General features: G+C 43.2%; 1 protein-coding gene across 1 annotated transcript in view; it reads right to left on the reverse strand.

Annotated features, from left to right (window-relative positions):
- Positions 1 to 16,908, reverse strand: part of LOC126456643 (acetylcholinesterase-like) — a 372,833-nt gene that overhangs the window by 330,575 nt on the left and 25,350 nt on the right. Inside the window, exons 4-5 of the mRNA XM_050092387.1 lie at positions 8,181 to 8,497; positions 1,816 to 2,274 (exon numbers count right to left, since the gene is read on the reverse strand). Coding sequence (XP_049948344.1) covers positions 1,816 to 2,274; positions 8,181 to 8,497 — 776 coding nt within the window. The remainder of the gene's footprint in view (positions 1 to 1,815; positions 2,275 to 8,180; positions 8,498 to 16,908) is intronic.

Below are 16,908 nucleotides of genomic sequence, written 5' to 3' on the forward strand. Positions count from 1 at the left end.
TGTGTATGTGGATGAGCACTGTTTTGATGAAAGATGATTTTATTCCTTGCCAAACCTTACCTTTGTTCGCGTATATTTTGCTACAGTTGGTCCACGCTGTTACCGTAGAATCGTGTCGTAACTGTTTGACCAATGGAAAGATACACCACTGACCATTAAAATTGCTACACCAAGGGGTAATGCAGATGATAAACGGGTATTCATTGGACAAATATATTACACTAAAACTGACATGTGATTACATTTTCACGCAATTTGGGCGCATAGATCCTGAGAAATCAGTACCCAGAACAACCACCTCTGGCAGTAATAACGGCTTTGATACGCATGTGCATTGAGTCAAACAGAGCTTGGATGGTGTGTACAGGTACAGCTGCCCATGCAGCTTCAAGACGATACCACAGTTCATCAAGAGTAGTGACTGGCGTATTGTGACGAGCCAGCTGCTCGGCTACCATTGAACAGACGTTTTCAGTTGGTGAGAGATCGAAAATGTGTTGCCCAGGGCAGCAGTCGAACATTTTATGCATACAGAAAGGACCGTACAGGACCTGCAACATGCGGTCGCGCTTTATGCTACTGAAATGTATGGTTTCGCAGGGATCGAATGAAGGGTAGAGCCACGGGTCGTAACACATCTGAAATGTAACGTACACTGTTCAAAGTGCCGCCAATGCAAACAAGAGGTGACCGAAACGTGTAACCAATGGCACCCCATACCATCACGCCGGGTGATACACCAGTATGGCGATGAATACACGCTTCCACAGTGAGTTCAATGCGATGTCGACAAGCACGGATGCAACCATCAGGATTCTGTAAACAGAACCTGGATTCAACCGAAAAAATGACGTTTTGCGATTCGTGCATCCAGGTTCGTCGTTGAGTATACCATCGCAGGCGCTCCTGTCTGTGATGCAGCGTCAAGGGTAACCGCAGCCATGGTCACCGAGCTGATAGTCCATGCTGCTGCATACGTCGTAGAACTGTTCGTGCATATGGTTGTTATCTTGCAAACGTCCCTAACAGTTGACTTAGGGATCGAGAGGTGGCTGCACGATCCGTTCCAGCCATGCGGATAAGATGCCTGTCATCTCGACTGCTAGTGATACGAGCCCGTTGGCATCCAGCACGGCGTTCCGTATTACCCTCCTGAACTCACCAATTCCATATTCTGCTAACAGTCATTGGATCTCGACCAATACGAGCAGCATTGTTGCGATACGATAAACCGCAATCGCGATGGGGTACAATCCGACCTTCAACAAAGTTGTAAACGTGATGGTACTCATTTTTCCTGCTTACTCGAGGCATCACAACGTTTCACCAGGCAACGCCGGTCAACTGCTGCTTGTGTATGAGAAATCGGTTGGAAACTTTCCTCATGTCAGCACGTTGTAGGTGTCGTCACCGGCGGCAACGTTGTGTGAATGCTCTGAAAAGCTAATCGTTTGGATATCATAGCATCTTCTTCCTATCGGTTAAATTTCGCTTCTGTAGCGCGTCATCTTCGTGATGTAGCAATTTTAATGGCCAGTAGTGTAGTTTATGAGATTCCTTTTCGCATCTCAGGAAATCGCATAATTATTCGTTAGCGACCCCAGTATAACAGTTCAACTAACACACCAGGATAAAAATAAAAATCGTAATATGTTCATATATCATTTTCTTTCTTTGGGCGGTGTTAGGATTCCCCAACGTGCGGCTATGGCCGGCGATAAAGGGTCAGCATACTATTTTATCAGTCGATTCGCTGAGTGGCGTGCGTCACTTGAAACCATTAGACTGCTAAATACCGCTACGCCGGGTACTCACCCCGTCTTGGCGAAGTTGGCCCAGTAGCGCATCATGCGGCGGCTCAGCTCGACCTCGTGCGGCGTGTAGCCCTTGCGCGGGTCGAGCGGCTCGCCGAACACGTAGTTGATCTCGTCGCCGTGCATCACGCCCGTCCACGACGGCCACGGGTTGCCGGCGGAGCGGTGCTTGAAGTAGTACATGTACACGTTGTTGCCCGTCTCCGCGTAGCGGTGCGCGAACTCGTTCACGTTGCACGTGAAGTGGTAGTCGCCCACCATCTTGTCCAGGGCGTCGCGGTTGCCGATCGGGTCGTCCGGGTTGGCCCAGTCGGTGTACTCGAAGACGATGGCCTGGCGCGCCACGTTGTTGACGTACGGGTTGAGCTCCCGCACCGCCTTGAGGTACTCGTCGCGGCTCACGTACACGTCCTCCTCCTTGCGGAACAGCTCCGTCAGGTAGTAGATGATGAAGTAGTACCTGCGGGAGCGTCAGGGCGTCTACAACTCGTACCGAAGCCAGGCTGGAGTTACAAGTGAAAAGTAACAAGAGAGGAAAGATCTGTTCGGGACAGGAGTGAGAGTTGACTGTAACATATTCCCGTTGCCACACTGCGTTAGCAGTAAACGAAATCGAAGTGAACTGTATGTTACGTTCACGGCAAGAAATAATAAAAAAAAAAAAGACTGAGGCATGCCGCTGATGCTGTAATACTGTCGGGAATGGCAAAGACGCTGTAATACTGTCAGAAACTGCAAAGGCTGCAACATTAGTTGACCGCAATGTAGTGTCTTGAAAAAAAAGTTGTAAGTTGACTATCAACATAAATAACTGCAAGTCTCTAGATGAACGGAAGGTTCCAAATGATTAGAAAAGAGCACAGGTAGTTCCAGTCTTCAAGAAGGGTCGTCGAGCAGATGCGCAAAACTATAGACCTATATCTCTGACGTCGATCTGTTCTAGAATTTTAGAACATGTTTCTTGCTCGCGTATCATATCGCTTCTGGAAACCCAGAATCTACTCTGTAGGAATTAAAATGGATTCCGGAAACAGCGACCGTGTGAGACTCAACTCGCTTTATTTGTTCATGAGACCCGGAAAATATTAGATGCAGGCTCCCAGGTAGATGCCATTTTCCTTGACTTCCGGAAGGCGTTCGATACAGTTCCGCACTGTCGCCTGATAAACAAAGTAAGAGCCTACGGAATATCAGACCAGCTGTGTGGCTGGATTGAAAAGTTTTTAGCAAACAGAACACAGCATGTTGTTATCAATGGAGAGACGTCTACAGACGTTAAAGTAACCTCTGGCGTGTCACAAGGGAGTATTATGGGACCATTGCTGTTCACAATATATATAAATGACCTAGTAGATAGTATCGGAAATTCCATGCGGCTTTTCGCGGATAATGCTGTAGTATACAGAGAAGTTGCAGTATCAGAAAATTGCAGCGAAATGCAGGAAGTGGTGCAGGGAGTGGCAACTGACCCTTAACACAGACAAATGTAATGTATTGCGAATACATAGAAAGAAGGATCCCTTATTGCATCATTATATGATAGCGGAACAAACACTGGTAGCAGTTACTTCTGTAAAATATTTGGGAGTATGCGTACGGAACGATTTGAAGTGGAATGATCATATAAAATTAATTGTTGGTAAGGCGGGTGCCAGGTTGAGATTCATTGGGAGGGTCCTTACAAAATGTAGTCCATCAACAAAGGAGGTCGCTTACAAAACACTAGTTCGACCTATACTTGAAAATTGCTCATCAGTGTGGGATCCGTACCAGATCGGTTTGACGGAAGATCCAAACAAGAGCGGCACGTTTCGTCACGGGGTTATTTGGTAAGAGTGATAGCGTTACGGAGATGTTTAGCAAACTCAAGTGGCAGACTCTGCTAAGAGAGGCGCTCTGCATCGTGGTGTAGCTTGCTGTCCAGATTTCGATAGGGTGCGTTTCTGGATGAGGTATCGAATATATTGCTTCCCCCTATTTATAACTCCCGAGGAGATCACGATTGTAAAATTAGAGAGATTCGAGTGCGCACGGAGGCTTTCCGGCAGTTGTTCTTCCCGCGAACCATACGCGACTGGAAAAGGAAAGGGAGGTAATGACAGTGGCATGTAAAGTGCCCTCCGCCACACACCTTTGGGTAGCTTGCGGGGTATAAATGTAGATGTAGATGTAGAAAATAAGGACACAGGAATGTAGTCGAATTAAATCAGGCGATGAGACAGTAAAAGTAGTAGATGAATATCGCTACTAGTGTACAACGTAAAGGAGGATGTAAAACGCAGATTAGGAAGAGCTGAAATGGAGTTTCTGAAAAAGACAAATGTTATAATGTGCAGCATAAATTTAAGTGTTGAAAGTCTTTTTCTGAAGTATCTCTGCTTGAACTGCAGCCTTCTACAGTAGTGCAATGTGGACCAAGAAGGGAATACACATTTTCGAAACTGAGAGCTACAGACATACGTTGAAGATTAGATAGGTAGATCGAATGCTCAATGAGGAGACACTCAATGGCATTGTGTAGAAATGAAGTTTACGGTAAAATATAATTAAAAGAAGGTATCGCTTGCGAGAACACATCCTGAGGCATCAAGGAATCGTCAGTTGGTAGTAGAGGCAAGTGGTTGGGTAAAAATTTGAGAGGTAGAACAAGCCTTGGACACAGTCAGCAAGTTCAAATCGATGTATGTTGTAGAATAGGCCAAGATGAAAATGCTTTCAGAGGAAAGGCTACAGTGGAGAGACGCATAAATCTAATCTTCGGACAATATTCTGTGGCGGATAATGAACACAAAAACAGGTAACTCAAATTACACAGTTACTCTAAAGAGACATTAAAATAGGTTTGATTTGATTGGCTGTTGCCTGTAGTTGTATAGTTTATTACCTTATTCATTATGAACGTGATGGAATCATGGCACTCAGCAGCCCCCGTATACTTCATGAACGAAAGTTTTCGGTCAACACATTTAGGCAGCGTACATGTGGTGTATAATTTGACCGGCTATTCTTTCTAAAGACATCTTCGCATCATCGTCACATTTTACTATTAAAACAAGCTATCACCATTGCATTGGCTGCCGGTTAGCCATTTTGAAGTGGTATACAAGGAAAGTTTTGTGCTCCAGTTCACGCAAAAATATGAAAAATTCTATATGATGCTGGTATCTATACAGATACCGTTGGTGATCTTGCAACTCTCGAAGAATGAAATTACAATGCTGCGAGTAATGAGTATAGTGGGCAGGGGCGCTACAAATGTAGTTTGTGGACAAAGTTGGAAATATGTGTCTCACGGGGAGCGTGCTATAGAGCGTCTGCCATGTAAGCAGGAGGTCCTGGGTTCGAGTCCCGGTCAGGGTATACGTTTTTCAACTGTACCCGTTGGTATTTATCAACGCCTGTAACCAGCTAAAGGTCTGGATTTCATTACAATTTCATGAAAAATTCTTTCCTGTATTATGTCATCAGATCCATGGGTTGAGAAACTAACGTCCTTGGCAACTCTTTCACAAGTGCCAACAACGTTAAATAAACAATCTATGGATCTGATGATGACACATAAATATGTCAGTTATTTTGTCATTCCTTACATATACTACAGCGTGTTCCGCTGACGTCCAGTTCAAAATTGTTAAACATCGAAAACTGGAATTGTGGATCTAACATTAACTTTGAACCTCAGCCACTTAAAATTAACAATCAGCTGATGTTTGGGGCTATTCTCTCACATCAGGAACATTATGCGGGCACCTCCACGTCGGCATTACAGGTATGTTTACAGTTGTGCCACTTTCTGTGGGTATAAGGTATGCGCAACCGTTGCACGTAGAGGCGGCGGTGCATCCACCGGTGTAAAGTTGTCCAGGCCTCTGAATTGTGCGCTCAGATGCGCAGGGGTCTCCCCACCAGACGGGGAGATACGTCTCTCTCCTTGCGCGTGGGGAAAGCACAGCCGCACGACGACTAGCCGCAAGGCACACACGTGTAAGCGCACCCTCGAATAATGCCTAGGTTTGCTTTTGTCAGGAAGATACCTGGGAAAGTATATTACCATTCAAATGTATTATAGCCTGAAATCTCTAAGTGTACTAGTAGCTCGTGCTTACTTCAGTGAAAGACAGTTCGTATTGAAGCCTTGCGAACTGAAGGTGACGGCGTACGCTTTCTACAGTTCAAGCGACCAATTTATTAAACACGCTCCTTGGCTTTACCATGGATCATATATAGTTACATTGTCTCGAATTTCGCCCCCTGACTTACGTAACGCTGACCGTTGCAGGTTAGTATATATGATCCCAACCTTTTATGATACTCTCAGCAGCTATACCACTGTCTCGTGGAATAATAACGGGCATGGAGACGCGCCTTCCCCCTTATATTGTAGCTAAGGCAGGAACGCAATTGAGGCATACTGTTTACCGCCAAGGTTACCGTGAAATACTGTGAAGTTAACACTTAATTAATGTGAACAGACCATGTAATAATGAATGGAGTGTCGGTATTTATTCTGTAGATTCAGTAGCTTACATCGGGTAACTGCCGCCCAGTGAAACTACGATTTTGAGAATCGCTACCTTCCGAGCGGAAAACTACCCCATCCCCCCAACCACGATCGGTTTGGTTAACACCACATCGATGTTTGGCCTGTTTTTTTCGTTTATTGAGATCAATATTACTTTACAATTCAGTGAAAGATTGTGTAATGGTTCATTATTTACGTGACCATTACGGCACTCCAACACCAGTTCCCGATACCAGTAATATTGAACTACTTTTCTGCGAAGTAGCAGACATATTTTTGTGACAATATTCACATTTGGTTTTATTAATGTATAGGTACTCCGATGTATCGATATATTACAGTGACATTGTTCTTGTGTGTATTCATTTCTGTGAGACTTTCATAATCTTTGACTTACTTGTAATCGTTTTGGCGTGAATGCGCACAGAGCAGTCTTTGTTTCACTTTGTAGAAGTTATGTTGTTATTTCACTTTGTAAAAGAACAGTCAAGTCTTGTGTTTGGTTAAAGTGGAAATTAAATATGTGAAGATTGATACAAAACTGTTTTCTTTATGAAGTGACAATTAAGAAGAAGTATATGTGAATTTACAAGAAGTTTATTAAAAATGTGGATCGTAAACACCAAGTCAAAAATTATTTCTACCATGCCTTTGTTCTGATCTGGTACTGTTTGATCATTAAGAACTTCCTGAAAAACGCATTTGTTAGGTCTTCAAATATTGCTAAAATACAGATCCGGACCTTCTAGCAGCCAAAGCGGAATCACCCTAGAGTCAACAAAATGAGCCGTAACGACTTCGATGAAATCTACGTGGGAATCCATTCAAGATAAGTGCCAAATTAATGACTTCTCTACAGTGACCTCATTATTTCGATTCTGACGATACCATCCACAGTCAATAGTTTTGTTGTTGCCCGATAAAGCGAACATATGCTGCGTGAGCAACATTATTAATCTGATTTCTAATCCACTTTTCAAGTGGTGGTATTGTTAGAATAAAGCACTCCGACTTCAGGCCAAAAGTGGCCCATCGGGACCATCCGACCGCCGTGTCATCCTGAAGCAGAGGATGCGGATAGGAGGGGCGTGTGGTCAGCACACCGCTCTCCCGATCGTTAGGATGGTTTTCTTTGACAGGAGCCGCTACTATTCGCTCGAGTAGCTCCTCAATTGGCATCACGAGGCTGAGTGCACCCCGAAAAATGGCAACAGCGCATGGCGGCTGGATGGTCACTCATCCAAGTGCCGACCACGCCCGACAACACTTAACTTCGGTGATCTCACGGGAACCGGTATTGTTAGAATAGACATTCAGTAAATCTATAGTGTATGATGTTGTTCCAAATACAATAAACAAGTAGTCCAATTGCTTCCAGCAATGTCATTCCACTTTCATTTTTATATATTGGATCTATGAAAAGGCGCGATAAACTACAAAGATAAAATGTAGTACATACGCTTTAGTTGCGTTGGCTCATTTACCTTAACCTAGAAGTCGTAAACAAGTCTTAAGTGTTTCGTGCCACAGGGCAGCAGAACTTGTGGAACAGTTTATCAACACATTCCAATCTTGATTTTGTAATTTTCATTCAGACATCTCCGATCCTTCCCGATTTAGTGACCCCTAACACTTCTTGCTTTTCTTTTTCCTCTCTCGCCAACCTCCTACCTCCTTCTCTTTTTTACCTACTTCTGTAACCATTCCCCACTGTTTTCGCCTACCACAAATATATGAACTCCGCCCCTATGGAAACGGTGCCCAGACCAATGCCCCAGATACGTCACTCACAGAGATCTTGCAATTTGATGGTAAAAGCGTAGGGAGTAATAGCTGATTGTTACCCCTCTTCGGTGTTGCTGCCCATCATGATGTTGGTCTTCTTGAAGTTCTTGGCGGCCAGCGAGCGCTGGGGAGTCTCGTCGAGGATGGCGCCGTCGATGATGGGCACGAAGGGGAACTCGCAGATGCCGAGCGTGCCCCACTCGTTGTTGACGAGCTCGGTGGCGTTCTTGCGGCGCAGGCAGTCGATGACGGACGGCATCTCCGCCTTGGTGTGCGGGCAGCCCACCGCCTCGGCCAGCCGCAGCCCGCGCAGGATCGACTCCTCGCGGTCGATTATGGCCCACGGCGCGGTCGGCGAGCCGGACTGCATTATGGCCTGCAAATGGGTCGCTACCATTACTGCTCATTCGCTCCCAGTGGCGTAGCACACAAAAAATCTGGCGCAGCTTACGTTTGCTTATTATTATCAAGTTTTGTTGGCATTCGTAAGTGTATGGTCACACCTGTGTTTGCTCCCCTCATCAATACCGTTCTTCGTCTGAAAGCGCGAATTGTAATTGTCGAGGACACGAGCTATGGTTCTAAAGTAGTGAACGTTGAGATATGCTCGCGTCTGAATAATGAAGTCCTAATCATGCTAAAAGACGTTATTGTGATGTCAGATGTACATGTTCGATCGGGAATAATGTATGCTAAATGTTACATAAATAATGTAGCCTTTCGAATATGCGTGTCGTGTCCTGTCGATTAATAATTACGAAAATGAGTAAATAAATAAGTCACAAACTGGGATCGAGACACCAGAACCGCGTGTACCAGTCTGAAATTTACCTTTCTTTTCAGCATACTCCCTTTGTAAAATTAACACTCATCATTCGACAAGGCGTTAAAATATTGCAGTATAGAAATCTTGTGGCAGTGTTTTCGTATAACGAGTGACCTCCCGGAAAATACAGCCGTCCGGGGTGGCCGAGCGGTTCTAGGCACTACAGTCTGGAGCCGCGCGCCCGCTACGGTCGCAGGTTCGAATCCTGCCTCGGGCATGGATGTGTGTGATGTCCTTAGGTTAGTTAGGTTTAAGTAGTTTTAAGTTCTAGGGGACTGATGACCACAGCAGTTAAGTCCCATAGTGCTCAGAGCCATTTGAACCATCTCCCGGAAAATAAAAAGTTTATTTGGTTCCTTAACTTACTGCAACGGGAAAACAGTATGCCATCACTGCATAAGCAAGGCGGCTACGACGCTCCTTATTTGTGAGTCTCTTGTACTTTGCTGAATTCCTGTATCCAGCTGAACAAAAAGTTTCACGAAATAGAGTTCTAGATGATCTGACTGCAGATGAGGAATTCTCGACTTTCTCGACTTTCGAAAGGCGTTCGATTCAGTTCCGCACTGTCGCTTGCTTCAAAAAGTGCTCGCTTACGGTCTATCCCATGACATATTCGGTTGGATAGATAGTTTTCTAACAGACAGGGAGCAGTATGTCGTCCTGAACGGGGTGACTTCAACACAAACAAGAGTAACTTCAAGTGTGCCCCAGTATGCCGATGATGCTGTAGTATACAGAAAAATAGTCTCACACGAAAGTTGTGAACAAATCAGTGAGCATTTGCAGAAAATAAATGCGTGGCATAAAGAATGGCAGATACCTCTCAATATTAGTAAGTGCAACCTACTTCGTATAACAAGGCGAAAATCCCCATTAATGTACAAAATAAATGCCCAGTCGTTGGAAGCGGTAACATCCGTCAAGTATCTGGGTGTGACTGTTCGAAATTATCTCAAATGTAATGATCAGAGTACACAAATAACGGGCAAGGCGAACTCCAAATTGCGGTTTATTGGTAGAATCCTGAAGCGATGCAGTCTTTCAACAAAGGAAATAGCTTACAATACGTTAGTTAGTACAGTCTTAGAGTATTGTTCTTCTGTATGGGACCCCTACCAGTTGGATCTGATTCAAGAGATTGAGAAGGTCCACAGAAGAGCGGCAAGATCGTGACTGGTACATTTAGCCACCGCGAGAGTGTTACAGATCTCATAGAAAGTTTGAAGTGGGACACACTTGTAGACAGACGGCGTGCTAAGCGGAAGGGGCTGCTCACTACATTCCGAAATCCGATTTTCGCCGAGGATGTAGAGCATATATTATTACCACCAACTTCCAACTGGCCCAGTGATCACCATTCAAAGATAAGGGAAATTGGAGCTAGTACTGGGGCGTTCAGACAGCGTTTTTTTCCCTCGCGCGATCCGCGAGTGGAACAAACAGGGGGAAATATGACTTTGGCGCGTATTGTGCCATACGCCACGCACCGCTTGGTGCCTAGCGTAGTATATATGTAGATGTAGAGGAATCATTGGCCGCGGAACAATGTGTATCGGCTACGTTCCACACGACATAAGCTGCATCCTTCAAGATACGTATAGGTGAGAAATTTAAAACTATGCCGGCCTGTGTGGCCTAGCGGTTCTAGGCGCTTCAGTCTGGAACCGATCGACCGCTACTGTCGCAGGTTCGAATCCTGCCTCGGACATTGATATGTGCGATGTCCTTCGGTTAGTTAGTTTCAAGTAGTTCTAAGTCTAGGGGACTGATGACCTCAGATGTTAAGTCCCATAGTGCTCAGAGCTATTTGAACCATTTAAAACTACATGCGGGGTTCTGATGTTTGCGACTTGCGGCATTCTCATGTTTGTGACTTATTTACTGACTCATATTCGTACCTGTATCATGGAGATTTTTGGGAGATGTGAACACGCGTAGACTTGGTGCTTTAATAGGAAACAGTAATGCAAGAAAAAGTATAGGCTAGATAAAAATATTTCACTAGTGGCTAAAAATTCACTTTTTTAATCGTGTCGTCGAGACTACGTACATCCGCGTCTCGACGTTACGCTCGTATACGTGGACGGGAACTGAGTGTCATGCAATCATGTACAATGGGGCGAGAATCATTAAACTATTGCAAAACTGTGTCAGTCAACAATTAAAGTACGAGTTCGGATAATAATAGACTAATTGGAGTGCAGCCCACATTTTGAGAATATTTTTATCGTATGAATATATAAATTCTACGAGATTCTCGTGTGAGTGGTTCCAGCGTGTCCTTCTCCAGCATTGTAGACATTAACTGAAGAGTGGTTCTCCAGCATTGTAGACATTAACTGAAGAGTGGAAATGTCACACACTCCGCCTTTCACAAAATTCGTTTTCTGTGCTATTGTGTTTTTGGCACTCAGTTTCATGCCCCTATACTTGTTCCAAATCCTAAATCGTGGAGAAAATGTTTAAAACATTCATCACTAGATGGTATATGACGTTTGTGTCAAGCGGTTCTTCCCTCTGAAATTTATATATTTATTTATTGTTCCGTGGGACCAAATTAAGGAGAAGTCTCCATGGTCATGGAACGAGTCAATACATGAAATTATAACACGACAGTAGAAACAGATGAAATGAAATACAAGAAACGTATTCAGGCGACAATTCGTAAGTTTAAATAAAGAAAATCAACAATGTAACACTGGAATTTGCTTAATTTTTCAGCTCTTCCAGGAGCTCCTCGACAGAATAGAAGGAGTGAGCCATGAGGAAACTCTTCAGTTTGGACTTAAAAGCGTTTGGGCTACTGCTAAGATTTTTGAGTTCTTGTGGTAGCTTATTGAAAATGGATGCAGCAGAATAGTGCACTCCTTTCCGCACAAGAGTCAAGGAAGTGCATTCCACATGCAGATTTGATTTCTGCCTAGTATTAACTGAGTGAAAGTTGCTAGCTCTTGGGAATAAGCTAATATTGCTAACAACAAACGACATTAAAGAAAATATATACTTTGAGGGCAATGTCAGAATTCCAAGTCTATTGAATAGGGGTCGACAAGACGTTCTCGAACTTACACCACATATAGCTCGAACTGCCCGTTTTTGAGCCAAAAATACCCTTTCTGACTCAGAAGAATTGCCCCAAAAAATAATACCATACGACATAAGCGCATGAAAATATGCGAAGTAAACTACTTTTCGTGTTGAAATGTCACTTATTTCAGATACTGCTCTAATAGTAAATAAAGCAGCATTTAGTTTCTGAACAAGATCCTGACCATGGGCTTTCCACAAAAGCTTATTATCTATCCGAACGCCTAGGAACTTGAACTGTTCCGCCTCGCTTATAATATGCCAATTCTGTCTGATCAAAATATCACGTCGCGTGCGTCAAAACCTCCTCCATTTAGTTGATGCACTAATTGGGTGGTAGGCAGAGATCATGTAATGCTTTGATTGTGTCAGTGAAACATAATAGGAATGGAAGAAGATGAAGTGTGTTTCAAAAATTGTAAAAAGAAGTTGAAGAAGTGTGCAGACGAAAGACATTTTTCTGGGAAATATTATGAAAAGTCTTTTCTTCCTCAATAGCACACGGAGCTATGCAGTGAACCTCGCAACATCTGATCCCGAAAAGGGAGTTGTACTAAGAACAGAAGTCAACAACGAAAGATGTTTCTATTGAATTTAGTGTTATTGTACTCCTGCAAAAAATGTAAGGGGACAGAAAACGTTTTTGTAGACCACAGTTCCACCATTTAAAACATTATAGCTGTATCTCTTGATTTGTATAATCACAAATCAAATGTAGAGCTTCAGAATTAATGGCAGCTGAAACAAAACCTTCCTAACCGTCACTTACAATCAGTCAGTAAAGAGGTACCGCTGCTGCTAGTGATTATGTGTTTAAGGACACAAAACGTCTAAGGTCATCAGCCTCCTGTTCACTCCTTAGGACTGAAATAGTGAACACCATCTGTCTGCTCTTTGAGTTAATTCTGCTGATAAATGTAAGAAAGTTTTCTAAACATTTACGTGTCGTGCTACTGAGGAGGAACATGGGTAGAACTCCGGTATTGACCCAGTGAGATTGGGAAACCGCCTAAAAATCACGTCCAATCCGGTTGGCATACCGGGTCTCCCGGTTATCCCGCCAGGCGGATTCGAACCGGGGCCGGCCGCCTCGCCGTTCGGAAAGCGGGCGTTTCAACACGCACTAGCATCCGGGTGGGCTTTCCGTGGTGTAGTGCCTAGATCGTTCACAATGCCTTACTTATTTTCTAATGTGCCTCATTATTTTTTGCAGTGATGAGGCTGGCGATATATTCTATGCTATCAGAATACCTTCTGAGTCTCTTGGATACAAATAAGTCACGTGAAAATCATAAATTGTATTTGATTCCCTTGGAAAATTTGTGATTTTGCACTTACAAGGGGAGGCCGCCAATTGTGAAATTCAGATTCGATTCATACTGCGCATAATGAAAGCTCATGGCCAGAGGTGTAATGTGGCGAAGCACCAAGATGCACTTCTCAGCCGTTGTCGAGAAAATCGACAGCTAAAGGAAACCGTTGCTTTGAAATACTCTCTACGATGACTAATTTTCTACAGCGACGTGGCGCAGCGGTAAGCGCTCGGGTTCGTAAACCGAAGGTCGCTGGATCGAATCTCGCGCCATGCAATTTTTTATTATTAGTTTTATATATATATATATATATATATATATATAATTCCCGGCAATCAGTTGCAACAATTATGCATATAATAAGTTGTTGAAAGTCGTTTGTCGTGGAAAAACTGGCGACTTGGAACATCATTATGTTTGTATTTCACAAATGTTATTAATTGTCTTCATAATGTTAACCACGTATAGTTAACGGAAGACGTAGAAACGATATTCCGAAACGAATACGTATAGCGTAAGTCAAACGTCCGAGTTAGAATAGAGACCCCACGAACATAAATTTGCTGTGGCAGGTATGAAATATAAACTTCGTTACTCGCTCGTTACACTTGAAGGACAGATGTCGAATGGGCCGAAACGAGCCGCCGAGTAACAGCGTAGTTGCCTGCTAACTTCGAAAGAATGTAGATGCGGTCCCTAGCGCAACTTATAACATCGTCGAAAATCAGTGCAGACGAGAGAGCTTTGGTACACCCTGTTAAACAAACGGGAAAATGGAGGCGGTACAATTGGAGAGCGATCCGCCTTCACCAACATGCATAAGCAATTCATTAATGTTCGAATGACAAAAAACTAATAATAAAAAAGGCTGTATGGCGCGAGATTCGATCCGGCGACCTTCGGATTACGAACCCGCGCGCTTACTGCTGCGCCACGACGCTGTAGGTAAATCATTCATCGTAGAGAGTATTTCTCCGCAACGGTTACTTTTAACTGTCGATTTTCTCGACAACGGCTGAGAAGTGCATCTTGGTGCTTTGCCGCATTACACCTCTGGCCATGAGCTTTTATTATGCGCATTATGAGTCGAATCTGAATTTCACAATTGGTGACCTCCCCTTGTTAGAACGTTTGAAATTTCCAAACTCAAATTTATTACAGGGACAAACGCTAATGGTCAATTACGAGCCTGCGGCTGAGAGTACTGCGACAACCTATGTAACTGAACATTGACATGCACGGCGAATAGCTATCAGCAAATGGTGAAGGGGAAGACGGGAAGGGAGTACAAGTCAGGGATATTATTCAATTTGTTCACTGAGCAAGCTGTGAGGGAAACCTATGAGAAATCTGGAAACTGAATTAACGATCAGGGAACAGAAATAAGAAATTTTTCGGAGGTGGCGAGAGTTTTGGAGAAGCAGTTGAACGCAATAGGTACGTTTCGTTTTTCCCGTCTTCTTCATTCTAGAGTATCATTTGCACGGAACGTCCTCAATTATCTGTTGGATGTATTCCGACCTCTGTATTCCCTACAATTTTCACCGTCCACAGTTCCCTCTAGTAATGAGGAGGTTATGTCTTGATGCCTTAACACATGTCCTGTCATTCTGTTTGTACTTCTTATCAGTGTTCTCCCAATTTTCCTTTCTTCGCCGATTCTGCGGAGAACGTCTTCATTCCTTGCCAGTCCACCAAATTTTCAACATTCTTCCGCAGCCCTACGTCGCAGAAGTTTCGATTCTCTTCGGCTTCGGTTTTCGAACTGACTATGATTCACTAGTATACATCCCTGTCCTCCAAACTTTTTCTCAGAAACTTCTTCCTCATGTTAATGCCTATATTTGATACCAGCAGATTGCTCTTGGCCAGAAATGCCTTCTTTGCGTGTGATTTCCTGCTCTTTATGTCGTCCGTTGTTAGTCCGTCATGGTTATTTTGCTCCCGAGGTAGCTGAATTGTTTAATTTCGTATACTTTGTGACCATTAAATATGATTGTAGGTTTTTAGCTATTTTCATATCTGCTACTTCTCATTACTTTTGTCTCCTTCCGGTTTACTTGCAATCCACATTCTGTATTGATTAGACTGAGTATTAGATTCATCGGCTCCTCTAATTTTTCATCACTTTCTCTGAGGATAGCTATGTCATCAGCGAATCTTATCTCAGATTTCATTTCAACCTGAATTTCAGACGCACTCTTGAACTTTTTTCTTTTTAATTTCCGTCGTTCCATCATCGACGTATGGACTAAAGAGTTAGGGCGAAAGACCGGATCTCTGTCTTACATCCTTTTTAATACGAGCACTTCGTTCCTGGGTTTCTAATTCCATTGTTCCCTCCCGGCTCTTGTACATATATTACCCGTCTTTCCCCGTATGTAACTCCGAGTTTTCTGAACATTTCGAACATTCGCATCATTTCACATTGTCGAATGAATTTTTTAAATCGACAAATCCTATGAAAGTATCTCAATTTTTCTTTATTGTTACTTCCATTATCAAATGAAAGTCAGGACTGCCTCTCTGGTGTCCTTACGTTTCCTATAGTGAATCTGATCGTCATCTAACAGATGTGCAGCTTTCCTTTTCATTCTTCTCTACGTTTCCCTTGTCAGCAGCTTAGATGCATGAGATATTAAGCTGATGGTGCGATAGTTATCGCACCTATCTGTGCTGACTATCTTCGAAATTGTGTGCATGATGTCTTTCCGAAAAACTGATGCTATGTCGCTTTTTCATAGAGAGTAGAATAATAATTGCTACCAGGTGATTGATACCAATTATTATTCTACGCCCTATAAAGAAACAGTCATGGACTTCAGCTGCATCCATTATGGATAAAAGTCTTATAGATCTTATACACCAGCTTCACTAGCCGTTTCCGCCAATGATTTGATAAATTGGGGTGGAATGTTATCTACCCATTCTGCTTCATTTGATCACGAGCCTACCGGGGCTATCAACTGAAGACATAAAGTCTGTAAATGACTCTGCGATCATTTTGTGGCACTTTATTTGTAAACACCGTCTTATCACACAAAACTTTTATGTTTCACTATTACCGATATCTGCTTCTGCCATTCTCAGGTCTGTCACAAATAAAAAAGGGTGGTGTAGCAGCTATGTTCAGATAGTGATATACGAGAAAAATAAAAAAAATATATTTAAATGATTAACCGGCAATGCATATCAGACATACATACCGTAAAATATTCTGATTGAGGTATCAGCGTCATAATTATACATGTGGCACATAGTAAGCGCTGGTGATGACCTGGATGCGTCTGATGCTTATACAAATAACTGAGACCAGCAGAGGGCTACAGCACATGAGTAATCAGTAAGGTCAATTTAATAGTCAAAATGCAGAATGCGTAGTCATTAATTAAAAATTTCTTCACACAGGAAAATGAGCCGATGGCAACAAAACATGTGCTTACATACAATGGGTGGAATTAGACACATACTTAAAATCCACATAAAAGGTGCAAATAATAATAATGTTAAGCTTTCCGCCTGGCAAAGAAAAACACACAATTGTGTACAAGCAGTATG

This window comes from Schistocerca serialis, chromosome 2 (assembly GCF_023864345.2).
Source record: "Schistocerca serialis cubense isolate TAMUIC-IGC-003099 chromosome 2, iqSchSeri2.2, whole genome shotgun sequence".
Lineage (NCBI taxonomy): Eukaryota > Metazoa > Arthropoda > Insecta > Orthoptera > Acrididae > Schistocerca > Schistocerca serialis.